This window comes from Hesperophylax consimilis, chromosome 3 (assembly GCF_061612785.1).
Source record: "Hesperophylax consimilis isolate HC1 chromosome 3, BYU_Hcon_1.0, whole genome shotgun sequence".
Taxonomy (NCBI): domain Eukaryota; kingdom Metazoa; phylum Arthropoda; class Insecta; order Trichoptera; family Limnephilidae; genus Hesperophylax; species Hesperophylax consimilis.
The window spans coordinates 13,107,547-13,132,891 of NC_142838.1; the positions used below are offsets into that span (position 1 = coordinate 13,107,547).

The 25,345-nt window shown below is 32.5% G+C and overlaps 2 protein-coding genes across 3 annotated transcripts in view; both read right to left on the reverse strand.

The window, feature by feature from the left end:
* capt (adenylyl cyclase-associated protein 1) overlaps window positions 1-4,032 on the reverse strand; it is a 198,449-nt gene extending 194,417 nt beyond the window's left edge. The window contains exon 1 of the mRNA XM_089648292.1: window positions 3,884-4,032. The gene's annotated coding sequence lies outside the window, so the exon portion shown is untranslated. The remainder of the gene's footprint in view (window positions 1-3,883) is intronic.
* A 1,363-nt stretch (window positions 4,033-5,395) lies between these two features.
* Window positions 5,396-25,345, reverse strand: part of Naprt (nicotinate phosphoribosyltransferase) — a 31,425-nt gene continuing 11,475 nt past the window's right edge. Inside the window, exons 6-11 of one of the 2 annotated variants that reach the window (XM_089648328.1) lie at window positions 23,160-23,628; window positions 18,068-18,333; window positions 16,815-16,933; window positions 14,921-15,082; window positions 13,824-13,952; window positions 5,396-12,370 (exon numbers count right to left, since the gene is read on the reverse strand). In XM_089648328.1, coding sequence (XP_089504454.1) covers window positions 12,293-12,370; window positions 13,824-13,952; window positions 14,921-15,082; window positions 16,815-16,933; window positions 18,068-18,333; window positions 23,160-23,628 — 1,223 coding nt within the window. In that variant the 3' untranslated portion in view covers window positions 5,396-12,292. The remainder of the gene's footprint in view (window positions 12,371-13,823; window positions 13,953-14,920; window positions 15,083-16,814; window positions 16,934-18,067; window positions 18,334-23,159; window positions 23,629-25,345) is intronic. The other variant, XM_089648334.1, reaches the window with a different exon arrangement.

Below are 25,345 nucleotides of genomic sequence, written 5' to 3' on the forward strand. Positions count from 1 at the left end.
TCAAGAAGTATAAATCACAATACAACTAAACTTTTGTAGAAAACTCTGGTCACTGCGTGATCTCCGACTGCACCAGCGCCAACAGCTGATTCGAGCGTTTCAGGTTATCTGCCATTATGTAGACTTCAATCTGGGTTCTTCGGCAGTTTAGAAAAATCGTCATATTGTAATTTGATCGGTGTGTGGTGGAACAAATCGTCAGATTTGTACCCAAACGCCACTGGTTTAATTCTCTATAAGATAAGCACTTCAGCATCCAGTGAAGTGAATAATTCAAACATTGTCGGGTCATTAGTAACCCGAATTTAAAAAAATGCTGTGATAAATATTGTATGTAAATCGGATAGAAGACAAAGTTAATTGGTGTACTGCCGCTCTTACTAAAAGTAGTATAGATAATAAAGAAGATGAACTCGGTGGCGTGTTTAGATATAATAATGATAGTCATTGCACTACATGCACGCATAACCCTGCACATAAGCCTGGTAGAGCAGATATGGGATGAACTGAGCAGAATGATGAACATAACGTTCCCAGAAGAAGCTCATGTTAAAATAAGATTGAAAAGTCATATCAATTAAATGTTTTTTTTCACATTGCCATGGATGGTAAACAATAGATTATTGTGTGTGCAAGATGGATTTAAGTATGGAGGAGAATAAAAATCATTAAAATACTAATTTCAGCTGATTAAAATAAATCGGAAGTAATTGATGTCTCCTACAACGAAATTTTAACATCCCCCTAGTGATATACCATCAACCATACTTAAAACAGTCTGTTGAAAACAGTTCCGTTGACCTGGAAATTACAGATAGAAAAAAAGTGTATAAATTTATTCTGTTTTTTTTTTAGTTTTCTCTGCTTCAGTTCAATTTAAAATTAATTTTAATTTTAGACATTCTACCTGGAGGGTGATGTATAATCATAATAATCAAACTAACTAATTTTGGTTGTCCGTGAGTTCGTCCTGCGTGAAATCTGGTTCAATTAACTCAAATTTGCTATAAATTTAAAGGTTATTTTAAAAATTGTAACTGCTTGTGTGAAGAATTCAGATAAGCGATAAAGTGGGTACCTACATACAATATAATATTTTTAACACTTTGACCAGAATTCAGACTAATCTGCGCTAGTTTTATTACTAAATAATATCAATTTAATTTTAAAAAACACCCAAATCCGTCAGCTACCAATAATTGGACAGCTACCCAAATAATGGAATGGAGTCGTAGATAATTAATTTTATTTTTACATCATTAATATTCATGTTGTTGTTGCTATTATTATTATATTATGTAACCAATATCCACCATTAGATGGGCATTGTTCTAGTTTGAGGGCCAATTTAAAAATAATTAATTAATTATAATTCAGTGCTGTCCCCTCATTGCGTTAACCAGATAAAACATAACAGCGACAAAACTAAACATGATAAAATAATAGGATTATGATAGGTTAGGTTTGTTATTTTATCTTTGTTGTTCTAATTCGTCATTAAACTTCCCATACAATAAATAATAACACAAGTGCCTTGTGGGCGTGTTTCGAGTTCCAAATATTTGCCGAAATAGAAAAAAAACCGTAGGTATTTATGAAATTCAAATAGGATGGAAATCTACGATGTTAGGCGAGCGTAAATGAGACAGAGGCCGGGCCAATGCGCTAAATGAAAAATTTGTATGGAAGGCACTTTTAATTATCTCCTTTATTCTATGGAACCTCCCTAAACACATTAGATCTGCATGCATTAGAGTAAACATCCCCATTACAGGAAGGTACCAGTGACCAGTGACCAGTGACCAGAAAGAGACCGGTCATGCCGTGTGGAGTGCAGATGCATCCATAGTTTGGCCAGATAGTCGGATAGCGAAAGGGTTGACGACCTCTGCCGGCGTAAGAGAAGAGCGGTGAAAGAACCGTTCCTTGAGTTGGTGCCGCTACCCGCGCCAGCTGCGCCAGACAGACTGACCTGGCGCACTAACTACTAACTGATTCGCACCTGTGTTCGATATTACCACAACTTAATAAAAAATATATATTTTATTATTAAAAATCTTACTTGACAGAACAATGACACAACATAACGCTGGAGAAAGGAGAAGAAGAAAACAACTAACCTAACATTACCTAAATAAACCGAACATATTATATCATGTTCTGTTTTGTCACTGTTTTTTACTATCCGGTATCCGCTTTCTTCCACTTTCCAAAATTCTCTCTGTGTCCCAATGTTAAATATCACATATCAGAACCGAAACATTGTTTGATATTGTGCCTTTAGTGTTTAGTGACCAGATCTGAATAGCCAGGTACTTCCCAACCTTCATCATTCCCTCTCGTCTCCTCGCCGTTCCCATTAGTCTCAAAGCATACTCCAATTGGGGTGCTATCACAGACATATGAATTCATATGTCTATGGGTGCTATAGACCTACTGGCTCCAGATAGTTGTGATTCAATTCATATGTGTGTGAACATTTTATCTCCTAGTAATATTATTGATGATAATTAAAAATACCGAGCGTATTTTTAGGGATTAATATAAATCACCAGAAATAATCCCGTCTGTGAAAATCTTCTACTTAAGAACCGTTTTTTGAATTTAGTTTTATTATATAACAGTGACGGGAAAACATGTTCATATTTGTGCCTGAGCTTCACAAAAAAAAATATATTGATTCGCCGATAGGCTTGGACTTACCGATAAATTAATTTTATATTATCAAAAGATAAAATAGCAAATTGATCAAAGAAATCATACAACAATAAATTACGTAGAAAATACAATATATTTTTTACACTGCGTTTTGGTACGCCATCTTTTAAATTAAATTTTCACGATTTAGATTATTTTTACCCGAACGGCAGAAACAGCTGTTCGGGTAGAGCTACCCACACAAGCTGATTTTCACGAAAAGTCTCCTATAAGTTATTAGTGTTATGCAATATTATTGAATAATTTATTTGCAAAACAAACTACTAGTTCACTACTACAAAGTAACATTTCGAAAGCATTTAAATAGGTATTAATATTATTATTACGAGTGGATTAAATAAAAATAAATCCACCTGTGCGCGATCAAGGTAAAATTTAATTTTGGACGATATGAAAGTCGAATTGTCAGATATTATGTTGTCATGCCCATGTATGACATCAAATCAGTGATGATTCATTCAGTAGGTCGTATCTAATGTGATTCACTCCGGGAGTGGAGTAACTTCATTATCCTCAAAACGATGTTTGATTAGATAGAATAGATTATATGAGATGGCCATCAGGAAACCACGGACGTCATTTACAAAACAGTTTTCATTATCTATAAATTATAAACAGCGATTAGTGGATTTATTAAAATTAACAAATTTACTTCTTCTCTTTCTATCTTCGAAGGTTTGTACGATGGTTGCGTGTACGTTTTTATAAAAGTTGTAAAAAGCCATTGTAGATGATTTTGCAATGTTGTTTTTTACAGTAGATGACGTGAGACAAATACGAAAACAGCTGCATTTTTTAAATAAGATTTATACGAATGTGAGAACTGCATAGATTCGTGAAAATTGATTAATATTTTCCACATTCTGTTGCCACGCTATAAGCTATGTAGAAGCAGATAACTCACATCTCTAGCTTCCTCATGATGGAAATAGAATCGAGTAGGCGTGCACGCCGGCTTTCATCAACCCTATATTTAAACGATGCACCCAAACTACGTAATATCCAATAAAGCACAAATATACACCGTAAATTGTCGTAACCGGTGACACGAGGGCTGTTTTGGGGATGAATGAACTAGGGGGAGTGATACAATGCTCATTATAACGCGAACCGGTAAACACTGTCTGCGCATAGCTGATTTACATAATAAAACGTCAAAACATACCGTTTTCAGAGTTTCCAGAAGCTTCACTCGATCAGCAAAAGCACAAAAGGGGACTGTAGCGTTGTAATCAACAATAAAACTCACAAATGCACAATTATTAGAGGTTACTTGTCATCGGCTTTGGGCGTTTGCGAACTTCCAAAGATGACTGTTTTGACAACACAATGAATCAACTCCTGGCGGAGATTCGATGAACTATTTTATCTGGTCAAACAGGAAATTATAAAAAAATGGCAATGTTTGTGAAAATTCATTTATATTATCTTCTAAAACGATAGTGAAATATTTTTTAAGTCAACATTCATGTCGTAAATTAAATTTACAAAAATTTTGCTAATATTCAAAGCGTTTTAAAACATCAATCGAGTTTATTTTTAAAATAGTGTTGCGTGTTCACTAAATGAGGATTTTTGTACAACACTCGATAGATGTCGGTATCAAACAATACTTTCATTTTCTACTATAGATGGCAGTACCTTGTGTTTGTTTTAAAAGTGGATATTTATATTATTAAAGTAATTGGTTAATATTATATTAAATGAACTAGCAATATACCATTGAAGAAGAAGATAATACTAACAAATCTAAATGAAACATGAAACAGAAAATAATTTGTCTTAATACTGTAAAGCAATACCTTGCAAAAGCGTATTTAAACAAAATTAATTAATTAACGCCATCTGTGAACACGTAGAATACAACGAGCGTTGCGTTTAACCTTAACGCTTTATATAGGGTCGAATCGAAGATATATCGGCAGTGTGAAGTCATATCTGTCGTTTTTCAAAATATTTCCGTATATTTGTCCATTTTGGAAAAGATCTATCGTGTTTTAACAGTCTCATACCCGTATGGAGTCTGAATTTGAAAAACATTTCTAAATTTTGAAAAACTCACTTACGGCTGTGTTTTTTACTAAAAAAAACTTGTCACTGCGAGGGTAATTAGTCGCGTTATCGGCCTTGATAAAAATAATTAATCAAAATACCGAGCGACTCTACCGGCTCGATTTGTAAGCTATATTTCGACCAAAATATCATATAGTCAAAATATCTAAAAGTCACAGCACGAGAGCATTTTATCACTTTTCCTCATATTAAAAAAAATCAGAAAAAGAAAAAAAAATTAGTTAAAGCGGGGATCGAACCTCGGTTCTTCACGACGATACTCAGGCGCTCTGCCTCTAGACCGCGAAGCTGAGTTTGAAGAGTGACCTAAACTAGGTATATAATATTAGCTAGGCTCCTATAGCGAAATGATCACGGTTTTTCGTGACGGTCATGAGTCGGTTTTATTCCGGTCCTCGAAATTGCATGACGCGCGAAAGAAGTTTCACTTCAATAATTTGAAAATCTCCTAACTACCACCACAGTGAGTGGAAAATGTTGCTTGTGGTAGAGAACTCAGCCAGCCCAGAAATTGAACTCTCATTGCCTGGGTGGGACCCAGACGCGAAGCCATCTCAGTCGCTGACCGGTCACCCTGTGACTGACTATTAAAATTAAACAACAGTCAACGTGTTCAATAATAATTTATTTTTTTGCTCATTTAGCAAATAATAATAAAGGTGAAATATACAAAACAACAAATTTAAAACATAAAAAATTTTTAAAATAAAAATACATGACGCTTAACAAAACACTACATAGGTAGAGAGTTGGGTAAATATATACCCAATGACAAAATATTAAAAACAGTAATTCAGCATGGTGAAAACTCAATAACCATTGGAGCTTTTTTGGCCATATTTTGGCCAATTTGCAAACACCAAATTTCCGAGCACTCAATGCTGAAATTGATTATATAGTGGAACGCTCCAGTGGATACAGATAAAAAGTAAGTTTCCAAATAAATAATTCTAATGAAATAAAACATTTTATAAAAGTAAATGACGATTCTTCAATATTTTGTACAATAATAAAGAGGTAAGAAATGAGCATGGCACGCACTGACTAGATACACAGCAATCTTTTCAAGCACATCCATTATTTTTCTAAATGTTATATCGCAATTTATTTTTTGCTTATCTATACATATGTTTCTTATAAATTAACATTTTGAAACTATTGACGCAATAAGAAAAGACAGAAATAGCCAGACATTTTAAAATTGTTCTTTAACATGCCGCTAACTACAATGCTCTATTTACTGTGGAAGCTATGCCTAAGTCCAAATACAGTAGACATAATTACGTAACAAGGAAAGGAAAAAATTACCCAGATTAAAAAATCTCAGATAATCATTGCCAAAAGACCACAAAAAAATTGTATATAAATATTTGATGACATGTAATAATTTGTGTTGAATATAAAATCTATCAATTTATTTATCAACAGGTTAGGTTTTTCTGCCTACATAGTTGGCGACAAATTATTGAACAATGTATATTTATTTTTTTGTTTATTTGATTTGACAATTAATTTATTTTAGTGTTTATTCAAAGGTGACATAGCGGGTAGTCAAAAGTATTATTGTTTGTTTATTTAACTTGCCAGTTAATTAATTTAATATTTACTTCAACACACTGAGTTAATGTTCAAAAGTATTTTTGTTTGTGTATTTAACTTGCCAGTTAATTAATTTAATATTTACTTCAACACACTGAGTTAATGTTCAAAAGTGTTTTTGTTTGTGTATTTAACTTGCCAGTTAATTAATTTAATATTTACTTCAACGAACTGAGTTAATGTTCAAAAGTATTTTTGTTTGCTTATTTAGTTTAGTTTTGCTCCAAGGTGACCAAGTGGATGGTAAAAAATATGTATGGGTAGTGGGTACTGCTATTCTTGACCATATTTAAAGCATAACCACACAATTTCTTTTTGTAATATGTTAACTCAGTTAAGGGAAATATTTATATAATATAATGCACTGAAGTAGTGAATATATAAGATATTTCTTTTAAACCCTTTTCAATGCAGTTTTTATGGAATAACAGATGTGAGCCATACTCTTGTTGACAGTAAAACAATTTATGTATTTTCTATGTGCAATTGAATTATGATGTTAGAAACAATTCATAGGAATTTCTTTACATCCTAAACTATGACACAAGCTTGTTAAAAACCCAACACACTCTGTATGTGTCGTTTACTACGGTTTTTCAATTTTAGAATGTAATTTTCATCACCTACTAATTCTTAGACAAAAAGTTACATCCGTAATAATAATGATAATAATCATTTTAATTTTGATCATTTTTATCTGGTGTCAGTTTGTGAAAAAATCACCTCAAGGGCATATAGTTGCCAAATTGCCTTGAATCCATAAAAAAATCATAGAAACAAATATACAAAAAATATAAAATAGAAAACGTAATAATAATGAAGGAACTGAATTAGCTGAGTATACTTTTTTATTGAAAATGCGTGCTTTTTGATTGGACAGACTGCACTTTGATTTTTATTGAAAATGTATGCATTTTGATTTGACAGTCTGCACTTTGATTTTTATTGAAAATGTATGCATTTTGATTTGACAGTCTGCACTTTGATTTTTATTGAAAATGTATGCATTTTGATTTGACAGTCTGTACTTTGATTTTTATTGAAAATGTATGCATTTTGATTTGACAGTCTGCACTTTGATTTTTATTGAAAATGTATGCATTTTGATTTGACAGTCTGCACTTTGATTTTTATTGAAAATGTATGCATTTTGATTTGACAGTCTGCACTTTGATTTTTATTGAGAATGTATGCATTTTGATTTGAGAGTCTGCACTTTGATTTTTATTGAAAATGTATGCATTTTGATTTGACAGTCTGCACTTTGATTTTTATTGAAAATGTATGCATTTTGATTTGAGAGTCTGCACTTTGATTTTTATTGAAAATGTATGCATTTTGATTTGACAGTCTGCACTTTGATTTTTATTGAAAATGTATGCATTTTGATTTGACAGTCTGCACTTTGATTTTTATTGAAAATGTATGCATTTTGATTTGAGAGTCTGCACTTTCAACAGTCTTTATAGCGCTTTATATACATACTTTACAGTGTTGGGAGATATTTATGTCGTTGATCAATAAAATAATGACCAAATTAAAAAAAGAAAAATTCAAAAAAACTATATAATATAAGCAGTTCTGATAAAATGCAACTACTTAAATATACAATAAGTTTCTTTGAAATATTTTCTAAGTTTACATTTAAACACGACAATGAGAGAAAGTGATGTTATTCAATTAAAACTGCTGTTATTCTGGTATACAAACATAATAATCCAATGTCCCAACCATAGAATAAAGAATGGTTCCAACTAAAGAATAAAGAATAACACTAGAACTGCCTTCCATACAAATTTGCTAGTAAACAAATGATCTATTATCCCAAAAGTCCAGCGCTTGTAGATCTCCATTCCATTTGAATTTCTTAAACAAAGTTTTGTACTGGAAATTCAAGCCTCAATCAGGTAAATATTTGGATCACGAAACACACCACAGGGCACTTCTTGTGATATTCTTTATTCTATGGTTCCAACCCATTAAAACATGTATTTAGGTGATCAAATAATAACCCTTCAATCCACACATAATGCTTTGCATAATATCATGCGCATAACTTATATCTTTGCATAAATCATCCCTTCATTAATATGTGTGTTGAAAATTATCTCCACGGGGTTTAAGTCGTGTTTGGAGATGCTGTGTGGAGGGTAAAATAGTAATGTAGCTGTAAAACAAGAGTGTTGCGCATGCCCGCTATTATTTATCCATTGGAAATGCAGCGAAGAGTTTCAATTATTATACTTGGTTAATGGCCAATGATTGATTAATTGATTGATGTGATTAATTCTAAAAAATTGTACGGAACAGGCAAATCATTTTAAAGAGCGCATGTTTGAATGTATTTGTGCACACAATAGTGGTGGAAATAGTAACACCCACAGTCTCATGTGGTCCTTCGATACAGTACACCACTACACCAGCAAGAATCTCTTTAAAATGATTCTACTATCAAAAATGTACTTTATAAAAAACATTCCTTTTTTTCTTAAATGCATATTTCTCTGAGCTATGACATAATATTTATTACTTTTGAAAAAGGCACGATCATCTCAACGCTTCAAGTGTCAAAAAATAATGAACATTCATACAGAAATATATTATTTAGCTTCTAGTCCTAGTAAATAAAACTTACTATTTAATATGACAAAAAATGTACAAAAGTATAAATTGATTGGAACACTTACTAACAAAAATTGTGCGCAATATTTCTTTGCTCCCTGGTTTTATTTAATACTAATTACATATATAAATTGTTCAAGAAAAAAAATACAAAGGATCAATAAATCTTAACTGTGACATTTTAACAATAAAATTAAGAGCCAGTTGTTTAACAGAATTTGAAAAGTTCATCAAATTTCAAATTAATTTTCAGGTTCTGTGAACGTTCTATTCAAGTTTTGTAATTATGTATATCATTACTGACCAGTATCACCACATAACTGAAATAATAATTTTTCTTTTTTTTGACACAATTGTATTTCATCATGTTTTCCCCAATGGGATTTACCGTGCTGAGGGAGACATTTTACATTTTCAGTATTTTATTTTATTAAATTTAAATTTTAATATAATAGAACTTGAATTAAACTTTCACAGAGAGTAAACTTTGAATTTTGACATATTGTTCAAATTCGGTGAAACAATGGGCCTTAAGTAAATTAGAACTCAATATAATTTTGGTTTTAAAAACAACATTTCAATCTAAATCTTAAATTTTATAAATATTGTTTTTTTATATTTCGAGGCAAAAATAATGAACATAAAAATTGGTTGAGCAAGATTCTATTATAGATGACATTAATTCTAACCAGTTAAATGTGTCTATGATTCATAACAACGGAATGCTATCGTAATGTTGAATACACTTAAACAATATTACATAATTGTTATTTCAACCTTTTGCCTATTCCTTAACATCACCCAAAGGAACAAAGTCAGAAGATGCACAGATGTACATTTTAGCATTGATTCATAGCCACTAATATACTGGTTGAACAAATTGTCATTACAATTTTTAACAATGGAATTAATTGTATAATATATATGTATCGTTGAACATATATTTACGCTTTTTACCGTCTATACTAACACACATTATACTATTTTTTTTAACAACTTTGCATTTGCTATTGCGTAAAAAAAATTATAAAAAATGATAGTATTCACGATTCTACATCAAAATTTCTAGCGTATCAAAATGTGAAAATAACAAATATGTATGTTTTTAGATTCCGTGGGTAAAATCTGACGTAAAATAAATAGCAAAAAGTACATATCTGCATAATAAATAAAAATAAATTACCTAATCGCAAGAAAGTTTTTTAATATTACAATTAATTCCTAAGTAAAATTTTAAAGGTAGATTTGTAGCTTTTTATATAAAAATCATTATAATCAATTTTGTTTTCTTTGTTAGGCACCAGGTGAAAAAATAAGGCTCCTCTTAGCTTACATCAAAAGTCACCATACTCTACTCGCCGAAAAGAAACCATTAAAAAAATTAAAATAAAATAGTCACAGATTGTTTTACAATGATAATGGAATTGTATACACCCTATGTGTGAATTTTTCAATAACGATAATCATTTGATTCACTAATTTTCTTTTGAAATAAAACATAGAACTTTATCTATGAATTCCTTGCACCACAAAAGGATGGACGGTAAATTGAATCGCAGTAAGTACTAGACACAGTGGAAATAGATGTCAAAATCTTATGCATACATATAACATTTCGTTGGTTCGTTTTTTTGAAATTTTCTTGTTTGTTTTGAAAATGATTCCTTTTCGGAGAACAGCATATACAAGTACAAGGGACGTGATTAAATTTATATGATTTCAGTGTCAGTAGTGTGGAGCAGTGAGAAGGACTGTTATCTACTGTTAAGGCTGTCTAGAGCTCCTTTAAGGAGTCCTTCATTTTTTAAATTGACTTCATTTTTGTATGTATTAAATAAAATTAATATGTATTCAAAAATAGTCGCTAAAAAAAAATTGTGCGACAATTCGGGGGCCGTAATATGAGAAAGTCTGTGAAGCACTAATACAGAATTGCTAGCTTCGACCTGAAACCTGCAAAAAATAGAGTAAAGTAAATTTGTTCGCTTTTCAGAACAGCTCTTATGGTCTCATAGAAATTGCTGCGCCTCCCTTACCGTCGTAGTTAGAAATATGAACAGTGTTAGAAAGAAAAAACACCTAGCTTTATATTCAAATATAGAAGTTAACGACAGAATAATTAAAATCTACACCTCTATGAAACCAAGGTCCCGACCGCAATTTGAGAAAAAGTAATGAAATTTTTTAGTAATTATGTTTACATGAAACGACAAAAAAGTGAGGTGGCAGTAATGTTCATAAAACATTTGTGTAATAAAATATGTTTTGTTTTCGTTATCAGTAATTTTAATTCAGTGCTTAGACAAAAAGACGTAAGGTGAGGCATTTTTAAAACTTGTGTTTGATTTAAAAATTTTAATATTTCAATAATTATATGTTTATTTCTAACAATAAAATTTGAATGTGTATTTCCTCACCTTTCTAAAACACTTTTAATTATTTGGATACATTCATAAATAACCGATTTTTTTGGATTTTATTGAGAAATGGAAATACACACAAATTCTCTGACTTTCTGACAGCATCTGTTAAAACTAGCTACTACTGCCCAGAAATATAACGGCCAATATGCCAGACGCATGTGAGACGCATAATGCCTGAAGGGTTAAGTGGGTACCTTTTAGATGAAATTTTCAAAGTTGGCGAGTTTTTTAAAATTTTTTGTGAACATTGTATAAATAGTATTTTGATTTTTATAATATTATCTCAATTATATACTCACATTAGAAATCAAATGATTTGATGATATAAATCTATTGATAACTTTTAACTTAAGCTAAAGTGCCACTTGGTGACATTTTCATGAAAAGTGTAAAATGTCCCAATTAAGTGTTCTTCAATTTGCGCATTAGTAAAGATCTCAGGAAAGAGAATCTGTCATACGTAATATACATAAGGTGTAGAAATATATAAATTATTAATAGTTGATGCAGTTTATTGCATAGCTGCAGCAAGAAGAACTATTGAGAAAAACTGTGAAATATATAATATTTATATTTCAATACAAATAAAGTATTTTTGTGAATAAGTACCTTTTTCAGTGTTGTGTGGAAAAAAATATTATCCCAGTCATAAAAAGTTATTTTATCAATAATTTGATTTGAATAATACTGAAAAGGGATTAACAGTTAGTAGAATAACTTATTTCTATATTCAACAATATAGAATAAGAAATCATCCCAAGTGGGATTCAAATAATTCTCATCCTTCAAAAATTTTGATTTAACATCCAAGGTCATAAGGAGACATATTATTCAGTTCAAATCATTTTACTATATTCTCAAGACAATTCTCCGATTGGAGCGTTCTGAAGCCACAAATCGTGGATGAAGTTGTATAGACCATCGCTTACTGCAACCTGTAATCAAAACAAATTTACATTATCTACAATAACATCAATGTTAGGTTTCACATTCACATCTTTATAACACATGTACAGCTTTACCCCGCCACGCGTTGCTGTAGCTCAGTCTGTCTGTGCAGATAGAGAAACATTAGTGCCTGTTGCTTTTAAATCTAACAGATGGCACTGTTTTTCAAAAAAGCATTTTTTTACCTATCACAGCTGATATCTGTATAATATAGGTATATAAAAACACATGCGTATTTGAATGTAACATTGTGTCCAAATTTCAAAACAATCGGTTAATAACTCTCAGAGATTTAAGATTGTGAACAAATGAACATTTACATTTTTATTTATACCCATAGGCCATACCCACCTATGAATTTTTTCATGGCAACGGTTTATAGGTTTCGTCACTGTTTAAAAATCGATTGCAGTATTTGAAGGTGCATTTAGTAATGTGGCATTAGAAGGACTTTTTAATTACTGCAATGAATTGTTTGTTGTTTGAAAACAGAAAAGTTGTTTATAGTTGTTGCGTGACAAAAATCATGATCCATGGCTGAAATCTACAAGTATTATGCATATAAAATTACATGATCATTTCAGTCATTATAGCACTCAGAAAAGATGTAGCTTAGCACTGGTCTTATGAGTCTTTTATGTACACACTAGCTGAAGTCTCCTGCGTTTTACGCAGAGTTTTTCTAAATTAATTGTAGACAGTAATTATCCTCTTATTTTGAATGTCGAGTGTGCAAAATTTCATAAAGTATCAAAATTCTGCTGTAAGGGCCTGAAAAGGGGGCAGGGAGTGGTTTTTTCGTAATCTTACGTAGACTTGAAGAATGAATTGAATGTTGTTTTGAAGGTTAAATTGTAAGAAATGTCATAAATCTCGGAATAAAACTGAGGATTTTGTATAAAAATCAAATCCACACCTCCCGCCACAGGCACTTTTCTGTATAAAAAATAGATAGATAGTTATAAGAGAGATGTGACAGAAAATAGATTATTTTTAAATGGTTTAAAGGTATTCTGGGTACATACATATGTACTAACATAATTTATACAAAAAATAAATGTGTACAAGTCACACTGCCACACGTCTCAATGGACCACATTATCTATCTCTTCTGTACATCACGTGTTGCGCTCGGTTGTACGCAATGGCGACATGCAATAGAATTTTTTTGTTGGTTTTAATTGAAAAAATATGTTATCAGAAAACAAAATGACATCTACATTTTTTACTCCAAATATGTTCAGGAATCGCTGGTTAAAGTCTTTCGGGTACATGCTGATACACCCTGTATAACTGGTGTATAAGTTAGAAGGTCTATACATATTGATTAAAAATAAATAAATGATGGTACCTTACTGTTACTTTCCTCTAGTGAATATGTACATATTATTCTTTATAAGCAGAACTAAATAATTAGGTTATTTTTATTCTTAAACAAACCTTGTAAGGAGTTGGGTTGAGATTCCTCTTGATATCCTGACGCAGAGACTTCAGAGAGATTTGAACCCGGTCTCGGACAAAGGATAGTGGTGGCGGAGGGATGCATATTTGTCCATCCTTCCAGTATACCTGGAATATTCAATTTTAATTACAGGCACTGTTTAAATAGTACAGAAACTGTATGATGGTAGACCCCAGTCTTCAACTCCTCGTGGCTCAACTAGCTCATCACCACTCAATGGATCAGGGTCACCTAAATTACCGTTCCCAGTCTTGCACATCCCTTACCCATATTTTTTTTGTGTGCTATATATTTATTAGTTTATTGGTGAGGCCCAAAATGAATATGTATTTTAACATATTTATTTCTGCATTTAATTAACTTTTATTCTGACAAAGGAAAGATTCTTGCAAAACTGGTCAACAGTTTGAATAAATGGTTCCATGATAAGTCAACACAGTGACAATTCAACACACGTTTAAAAAGTGATATAAAGTCATTAGAAACGATGAAAAAAAAATTTAACCTAACCTACTTAACCCAGTTAATAAAGTTTTTGTTTCATCACTTTCCATGACTTTATATAACTTTTTAAAGATGTGATGAATTATCTTTGTGATGATTTATCCGGTCACCGTGTTTCAAATAAGGTGCATACTATTACCAAAATATTGTAAAATAAATTTATAACCACTTGTAGTTTGAACGAATGTAATTTCATTGGCTACGGACAGGTTGTTTCACAGAATTTGAATAATTCATCAAATTTCATGGTTAAAATTCAAATTCTGTGAAAGTTCTATTCAAGTTCTGTTATTATTTCATCATGGGCCAATTGTTTCACAGTACTTGGATAGTAACAGTACTTGAATAGAACTTTAATATTAACTTTGAAATTTGATGAATTGTTCATATTCTGTGAAATAACCCGTCCTTCGTAAATATTTTGAAGTGTTATTTATGTTTATAGCTGCAGAAGGCGTTGGTAGATTTATTTGTTTTACCATTAATTTAACTGTCTGGTCCTTGAAGCTGTAACATTGGCAGTTTCCTACCAATACAACAGAAGTTAAAAATATGCGGATTAAAAATTTACCTTGTAAAGTTTCTCTACACTGGTGGGGATGACGTGAGCCCTCTTGGATTCCTGGAAGGGATGCCTGCAGAGGACTTTCTGACCTACAGTGGGAGCATCTTCATTGGATCGCTGCAAGAGATCAATCAAGGCATGACCATCAGCTCCAAAGAGTCGGTAAGCCTGGAAAAGAGAAAAATTTTGAGTAACCGTGCAAAACAATTTTTTTTTTTTTAAAACATACAAATCATTATTATTGTACTCCCAAGCACGGACGGCCCGCAATACACCTCCAAATATTTTAAAAACCATTGGCCAATCAATCGGAAAAAAAACCGCTTGCGCAGCGTCATAACTACAACTGTTTTTATTTATCCAGTAAGTTCAAACTCAAAACATACCCTATAGCCAACATTCATAATTTTGTACGGGAAAAGAGGGATATATATAAAAAAGGCTGAACCGTGAGATTTTGTCAAATTTCCATACAAAAAGTGTACAAAATATACTTCATTTCAGACAATGCACCGGGTCATTTCTCGGAAGTCTTCTGTAGTTTTACATGAACATAAATATTATTGTATTAAATTTCTACCTTGGGTTTTGGTGTACAGTAAAATATATTTAGTTATTTGGTACAGTTTTACTTTTGTGGACGTGAAACATACAAAACAAACATCACTGTCAGTTAGGATTGCATTACACTAAAGACTGACTGTTTTCCATGATCAGCCTAAGCAAGTGACCAGTCAAATAAAAAAATACAGTGTGTGGCAAGCCTACGCACGACGGAAGTGAAACTTTTAGTATTCTTCTCTCTCTCTTTTCATTTCATATTATTATTATTCAGAATGCTGTACATTATGCTGTGTTGTTAACAAATGAACGTTTAACTAGATTCCTAATATTGACATATTTATAAGTAGCATGTGATAAAAAAAAATTAAAAGTTATAAAAATATGGGATTCGAACCCGGGTCCTGCATAACGAGTGTCGAACGCTCTGCCTCTAGACCGCGAGGAGAGGTATCTCGCGCGACGAGAACCGCGTATACAACGTGTACTCCTCAATTGACTTGTCCCGCACTTATTTTTATAACGGAGTTTGTATATGATATTATATTACGATACAAAATTCGCTTCCTTCAATCGTTCGTTTCAAACAGAATTAGAAGGTTCGATCGCAAAAATTCTAAAATAAATTACTCAATAAAAAAATATAAATGTGCATTTTTGACAACAATCATGTAGATATCTTCTTATATGTATGCCTGACAAAGTCGCAGCACAAGAGCATTTTATCACTTTTCCTCGTATTAAAAAAATTACAAAAAGAAAAACAAAATTAGTTAAAGCGGGGATCGAACCTCGGTTCTTCACGACGAGAGTCGGGCGCTCTGCCTCTAGACCGCGAAGCTGAGTTTGGAGAGTGACCTAAACTAGGTATATAATATTAGCTAGGCTCCTATAGCGAAATGATCACGGTTTTTCGTGACGGTCATGAGTCAGTTTTACTCCGGTCCTCGAAAATGCATAACGCGCGTAAAGAAGTATCACTTCAAAAATATATATATTTTTAAATAATACTGATAAAATAAACATACAAATATATTTAAACAAAATTACACATCAGAAGTAAAAGCGAACGAAATCCAAAATAATGTTCTCCTAGACAACCTACTGTTTGTGATTTAGAACAGTTTTACATCAGATAAACGATATTTGATATCTCCTATTGAGAACTTTTTTTGTTAGCGTATTTTATGTTCATCATCAAAGTGATTTTCACACACCAAGGATAATGCGATAGATTTCGTCTATAAAATGGCCTTGCGTACCAACTCTTTTTCAGTTTAGGAAAAAACAATAAACAAAATAAGAAATAAAATAATATAATATTATTATTATTAAGTACCTCCTTGTGTCCCGGGATAGTCACTTTACCGACATCTTGACTCAGTTTGATTCGTGGCTGACCATTTATCTCTACCAGTTTGTACACACAGCCTAGGGCGGGTTGTCTTTGACAGGTCACTATAACACAAAAGTAGTCAAAGTCATAAATATATTTACATAAATATAAATAAAAATGTTTGATTCTTCAAAATCTTAAATCTCCGAGAGTGCTTCACCGATTGCTCTGAAATTTTGACTCAACGTTGCATTCGAATATGCCTGAGTTTTTATATATATAAAAATATCTATATTACGTAAATATCACCTACGACAGGTAAAAACATTTTTTTTTTAAAAACAGCTCCATCTGTTGGAAAACATGCTTTTTTGAAAAACAGCACCATCTATTGGAAAACATGCTATTTGAAAAACAGCACCATCTATTGGACGTAAAAGCAACTCGCGCTATTGTTTCTATATCTGCACAGACATATTGAGCCACAGCAAAGTGTAGCGGGGTACAGCTAGTATTTAAGAATAAATCATATTCACGCAAAACATCAACAATAAAAATCAAAGAACAGAAAATCCCTAGAAATGTGGACTGTAGGTACCAATTTGAAAGTCATTTGATGTTGGTAATTTGCATAAGACCTTTCGACTCCTAGGCCCCAGACAGGTTAATGAAAATCAATATCTGAACTAGCGTCATTGATCCCTTAGGCACCGGTACATAGTGGGGAAACATGCCAAACGAGATTCCAATATTTGTTCACAGTTGACATGAACGAGTCGTTTTTACGACTCATTTGGCTAAGGAATGATTATCCAGCTTCTGTGTTTCCTCCTTCCTACAATATGGGCCTCTTCAAGACCCATGTTCACACCATCCTCACCTCAAACCAACCCCTCCACGCAGCACCACCAAAGATGAAATAGACCATGAAAAAAAAATATTTCTTCAGGGCCTCCTGAGTGAAGTTAATATAAAAAAAGAAAGAACTTTGATTTTTAAAGATTTTTGACGGATTTCACCCGAAGTAAAAAATAAAATTTATTGACTTTAATTAAGTAATAAAAATGGTCTTATTTTGGGCACACAGACACGCCCACAACACACATGTGACTTAGATTTAGATGAGAGTATGGTAAGGAAATATATGTGGTACCCTCGGGCATAAAAACATGTCATAGAGGTGGCCATAATTCTCTAAGGGTCCCAACCCCAAACATGATGATGATGAAGCATAAAGATAGATTTTTGTGTATTACCAAGATGTGTCCCAATTCCGAAGCAGTCAATCTTATGTCCTTGTTCATTCAGACTAAGTATTGTTTCTTCGTTGATGTCGTTGGATGCGACGATAGTCATATTGGCGAACCAGGGCAGGTTCAGCTCCTTGGAGATGGTCTCGAAGGTGTTCCTGGACAGCACGGACAGGTACGCCAAGTCCCCGCTGTCGATCCTCACCCCCACGGCACGATACCCAATATCGTTCAGAGCCAACGCCACAGCACAGAAGTTCAGCAGGCCACTCCTACTTGATTAAAAAAATGCATGTGCTTGGGAACTTTCACGGTGCTCTACAAAACATACGCCTAATTTTTATGAATTTACAAGTTCAAAAATAGCAAGAAATCAGTAATTAATTTAAGTTAAATTATAATATTTTAATGGTCAACTTAAAATTATTCACGAACTGCTTGTTCATAGATGGCGCTGATTTAATTATTTTACACACTTTTTATGAGTTATGCTTTTAAAATTTTATGATGAATTTATTGTTTGTTTTTTTTTTCTTTATTCAGTGCATTGTGTTTGCACTTGTTCATGCGGAACATGAATTAATAGTTTTGTCCATATAAAAACTCAATTCTTCCAAGAAAGGCATACAAATATAATATTCTATTGATGATTCAATCATAAATCGTATTTGTATACCTTTCTTGAAAAAATTGAGTTTTTAAGCAGACAAAACTATTTATTCATATTCAGTGTGTAGAGGTGCAAACAAATAATTTTTCTTAAGGCGTAACTTAAAAAAATAATAATTTATTAGCGCCATCTATAAACGACCACTTTATTAATAATTTTAAGTTTACCTTTAAAAATAATAATCTTTATTGTGTAAAAGCATTATGTATACTGTACATACTTTACACGGGTAAAGTGAGCCAATGTTAAACTTTGTTTTAGCTAGTAGTTATAGTTACATTTTTTTTAATAAACAACCCTAGATTTTGCTCTTGATTTTGTTAAGTTTATGTATTTTACTCAAAAATACTACACAATTTACAAGAATTATTTCTCTACATTGTTAACACACATTTTATTTTTGTTCTATAATAAATAAATAGATAATAACATGTATCTCGAAATTATGCATGTATATCAAAATAAATATTTATAGTTATTGATATAAATTTTAAATAGATACATAATATATGAACATATAGGCAGTGGCGGCCCCAGCGTTTCTTCGATGGAGGGGACTGACATCTTTTACATGTAGTGTACTGACATTTTACTGCTCGGAGAAATAATATAAAAATTTCCAAACAAAAATCTTTGTGACAATTTGTGCTTGAACACAAAACAATTTTTAATTTATATTGGTAAACACCAATTCACAAGATAATATAATAAAAATAACACAATTTCTTGCAAGATTATCATCTAACTAAATTTGAATGCGCACGATTCCCGCCGGAAACTCCATAACTATCTTGAATTAAACAAACGATTCAGTGTTCTTTGGCTCGAGGGGGTTTAATTGACTCTCCCCACGGTATTAGAAATTCACATACAAGTGCGCACGCGTGGTTGAGGATTGCTTTACAATAGAGAAAGAAACCAAAGTACGTACCCAGATGCCTGAAGGGACATCTCGGTTTGTCCCCAACTTGTTTTTTTTACATTAGCTCCACACAGGAGGCCCTAAGGAAAATAATTCCTCTCAGGGCCTATGACATCTTTGGGGATGCTTTGTGGAGGAAAAGGGCATGAGGTGTGAGTAGGAATGGGGATCAGTGTGTCCAGGAGTGACAGACATATGAATCCATTCCCTCCACTTCGGTGCAACGCGATGTTCCGAGAGAGTCCTGTTGGAGATGTCAAAAGGTCTTTCTCATCCAGTCTCGCGATCTGGCCTGCCACGCAGTGGTCATGCAGACATCCGCCACCAAGTCACGGACAAAATTCACCATATGAACACCGGCCACCCCTGCTTAGTACACATTAGTTCTAGGTTCTAGTTCTAGTTAGCTTCAAGACGTGGCGCGGAGGGGACGCCTGTCGCTTGAAAGAGATCCGGAATAAACTTTTATTTCATATTTCTACAAACGTGAATTGCTTTTATATTTATAGAACTCATTCATTTCGGGGTAGACAAAGCATCAAATGGTTTTTTTTAGCAGGTTTCAGGGAATATCACGATCGGTCTGTCTCCACCGTACCCCTATGGAGAACCGCCACTGCATATAGGAATAATACTATAAATTAAATACGATCCACGTACACACATGTAAAACAACATGCACCACTTACTTTATAGTATATTAGTAGACAATTTCAAAATTAATATGTTTAATATTACGTATATCATTGATGAATTTACAATACGGCCTCAGTAAAAATCCAATGAAAATCAAATTATTTACGCTCATATCTGCAACATTGGTGTATAATTTTTCCATTATGTGCTCATTTCATCTTTTCTGTCTAACCTTCATCACATGTAAAGCAAACATTTTTGTTTTTACAATTGATTTGTTAAAATAAACAAAGGCTGAATTTAGCAAGGAATCTAGTATGAAAATCTCATTTAGTTCTACGGATCTCCGAAATAAGTTGAATTTTGACATTTGGGCAGTATTGTTTATTCATCAAAGATGGAAGACAAATGGAATAAATGAACTACACATCAATCATGAACACCTCGGTAAGTAGATTAATGAGAGGAAGGGCCAAAAAACCTTATTGGTATTATTAGTTGACAAAAATAACACAGATTACAATGAAAGATAATATGTACAGATGGATATAATATCATTTGTAAATGCTATTAGAAGTAATGTTGAATACATATGTACAAATTGATAAATCAATGTTGTTGTTGTTGGATTGTAACAACAATGCCAACAACACAGCATTCCCAATAATGAATAATAATTAATAAGATGGTCTCCGTGATCCCCGTATCGGGACCATTGACGTATGCAGCATGCAATCGAGAAGACTTGCCTGATGGAGTAGAAATTAAAAGCAAAGACATTAAAAGCATTTGATAAATGCGCAACATTTAAGCCTCTTTAACACAAACATAACCAACAAATTAAATTTTGTACACTAACCACTGCCGAGTCGTTTGGAAAATTAAAAACTATTTAAATCAGACGCTGAAGCAAAGGTGGGAAGATCCGGAATTTTGGAAGCTTTGAAATGTGCTATGCACCATACATTTGATCAAGTGACTACTCCATTAAACAAAACAATGTGTAAAATGAAATCAATTATTATTAGATGACAATGCCATTCTGCTAAAAGAAGCCAGCCAACACAAATCTCGAATCTCGAAGGTGTAAATATTTGAAATTCATTAGATTTTAAAAAGATAATGACAAAACAGAAACGTGTTTAAAACAACGTATTGATTAAGATAAAAAATACAATTTAAGAGATTTGACGGAGATTTTTGCAGACAAAGTATCACCATAAATACGATTACATGATTAGGATACAACTGTATTTTAAATACATAGACATACTTGTGCATATATTTTATTTGAACTGAATACATTAAAAACAGTAAGCACATAATTTATTGGAAATTAGGTCGGCTAGCTTTGCAAAGATTATCACCGCTGACAACACTGGCGAGGCGATAGATCAATAATTTAATAAGAAATCTACAGTGTCCATGTAATTTGGGTTGATTAGCTTCGCACAGATTATCGCCGCTGACAACACTAACTGACGAGGTGATCAATATTTGAATACGACGTCTACAGTGTCCATACAAAGAATGCAACGATTTGGTAGTTTTGTACGTGAGTTTGATAATATGGGTATTATTTTGAGGATTACATTATTGCTCGTATGAAGTTATTGATTTTGTACGAAAGTTTTTTGTCATAAATTTATTTATTTAAAACAGTTTTGAAAATGTCCTGAAGAGACCGAAATATCTTCACTTTCCATAGAATAAAGAAGAATACAAGAAATGCGATGTAGGCACGTATTGTGCTGCAAAGGTCTGGAATCAGGTCTTAAATTTCCAATACAAAACAGTTTTTCGTCATCATTATGAAATTCAAATGGGATGGCGATAAACAGAGAGGCACAGAGCATGCTTATTGGGCTAGAACCGAAAGGTATTAAGTCAATGGCGACATTGGTTCCCATTCAAATCTATACTAAAGGCATTTCTAGTGTGTAAAATTAAACTGTCAAAAAAATAGCCACACTCGCCCAGTTATTCGACACAGTAGTCCCAGAGAGAGGTTGTACGCACGTCATCGATGAAACCTTCTTTCTCACAAGTCTTGTATGAAAACGAAAAAGCCAGAAGATACTAGAACGATGACGACACGTAAAACCTCTTTTGGGACTACTTTATGAAAAGACTGAAAATTGTATACAATTTGTATAGAATCACTAAAAATATTATAGTGGAATTAAACTAAATTTACTCTATGGATATGTATGTGGATCTTTCTAGATCCTAAAGAGAAATCAATAATTTCATAATATAAACCTACAAAATATTATATTAAATTAAAAATATTACTGATAATACGTATAAAAACGAACGTGATAAATTTACGAGTGTGTAATATTACTTTGTCCGAATCGTGATTGTCAAATTTTTATTGACCCATCATCACCTTGGTAGATAAATTAATTTATTCTAAAAAGCATTAATTTAAAAGACGGACAGTAAAAAACGTACAAGTCTAAGAAGGGAATTCAATTAAAAATGGACATCATCTTTTCATCCGGTTTACTTTAAATAATAAGACAATCTAAAAATAAATTAAAATGAAACAATAACTTTGTGACATTACAATTACAAAGTTATTGTTTTATTTTAAATTATTATGTCAATATAAAAAGATGAAAATATTAAAAATAACTAATCTGTAAAATTGCTGGAAAAGTGGGAAATTTGACTGAAGGAATAAAACTGAGACTACCAGATGAAATGAGTGAGTACTAGGTACTACGGAATTAGCAAGACAACTAAATATTATTTTTGGATGATAAAGATGATTGGAAAATAAAGTGTCAAGCAATAATGTAATCGTTAAATCCCAAAATAGCAAAAGAGACGGGGATGGGATGGGGACAGTCCTCACACTTTACCTCAGGGTCCGATCAATCAACTCGGCGGTGTAGGAATACATATTAAGTTTCTGACAGTGGCACTTGTAGAGGTAGCATTTCCTCGACTTGTGGTCATGGTCATGTTCGTGTTGAGACATAGTGCATTGCCGCTGGGTCGTGCCATTAAAGGGATACCTCTTCACATCATACGTGTCCACTAGTGCTATGAATCCAGTGGGGAAGGCGGCCGCGTATGAAATCAGAGCGGCAAGCTCTCCGTCGTTGGCTTCCTCCGTGGAGATATCAATCATTGGAGAGATCTTCTTGCGCCAGTCCACAGACAGCTTCTGGAGGTCGCACGCTTCCTTCGTCTCCGCGTGCGGCAGCATGGTCGCGTTGAGATCACTCAGGTTGGAGAAGGAAGTGATGTAGGCGTGGGCGTGGGTACCCTTCACGGGAATGTTGAAAAGTTTCCCGGCCAACACGTTGCTTGTGCCATCAAATCCGCCTGCAATATCATTTAATTAATTCCTAAAACCATGAACATAACCTAATCATTCCTTCCATTTACAAGACTAGCGTTAAACGAATAATCATTGTTAAAATGTCTGCCAGTGTGTATTATTATGACTAGAAGTTAAGAACAATTTGATTGTAAATTATAACATGTAATTTGTGGATTCTGTGCAACCAAAATATTTCCTCACTTTTTTGTCGTTTCAAATAAAAATATTTAATAAAGTCTCATAAGTTCTTTTCAAATTGCGGTTGGTACCTTTGGTTTCATAAAGGTGCACATTTTAATTCATCTGTGGTTAAATTCTAGATTTGAATATAAAGCATGGTGTTTTCTCTTTCGTTGTGATCTCACCAGTCACCACAACAGTAAGAAGTTACAGCTATTTCTGTTATACCACTACATGAGTTGTTCCCAAAGCGAACAAATTAGCCTGAAGGTGTAACATTAATTCCACACAGGATGTGTGGAATTACATCGGTGTCATCTTTGGGAATGCTTTGTGGAGGGTGTTTTCGGACAGCGTTAAAATGTTAAAAATTTTTCAACAACATTTCCTTACGTCATAATAGGCTGATAAGGTATGATATGTAAATGTGTTATTAATATTTAACTGATCAGGAAAAACAGTTTCCAAATATAGATAATTTTATCTTAAATGGCCTTGAATAATAACTACACACATGACTGGTTACTTGATATTGTTTTAGCTTATCAGCATTATAAATATTTTCAAGAAATACTCAATCGATATTACAACAGACTATAAACCAAAATATGATGACTTAATAAACATATATTCATAAAGATCAACATGTTGATTCATCATACCTGCTAGAAAATATTGCATTTCGTTGCCCTGAACACAACACCAGCCAGAACGTAAAACCAAATATACGCAAAACTCTTTAATAGGACGTATCTGTAAAACTCACAATGCCTCTAGAGATATAGACATTTTCAACTGTAACTTGAAAACATATAAAATGCTACTTACTAAACTGATAACTTTTTTTATTTTGTGAAATAATCCTATCAGCTTAGTTTATTTTATTGTTTTTAGTATAATCATGCGAAAACTGTATTACATACTACTAAATGTCTTTAATTGTTTTTATAACATTTTGTAATTCCTTATAATGTTTATTCATTATATTTCTTTGTCATTTATAAATATATTGTATAGGTGCAAATATTGAATCAACGACTAGAATTAATGGAACATTATTGGTCTAATATTGTAAATAATTGCTGTTTATGCTAAATATATAAATGACTGTTTTTTTCGTAAATAAAATAAAATAAAATAAAAAATAAAAATGCTGATTCTGAATATACAGGCTGTCTGGGGGTAAAATACACAAATTTCTCTAGAAGATTTTGCATGATATTAGTAGAAAAAGTTAAATAACTTTTTTAGAAATTTCAACATTTTAAAGTAGTTTTCATGTACAAAAGTTGAATTGTTTGTACGGAGAAAATAATATTCTTCTATTGAAAAATAACAACAGAATTTCGAAAAAGTTATTTGTCTTTTTTACCTCTACCATCATGTAGAATCACCTCCCGAAGTTCGTGCATTTTACCTCTGGACACCGTGTATCAGTTTTATCATAAAATTATATGTAGAATTGATAAATTGACATTTAAAAACGAATAAGCCCGTGAGGATTTAAACGCCCTGTCATAGGCCGGTTGATACTGACAG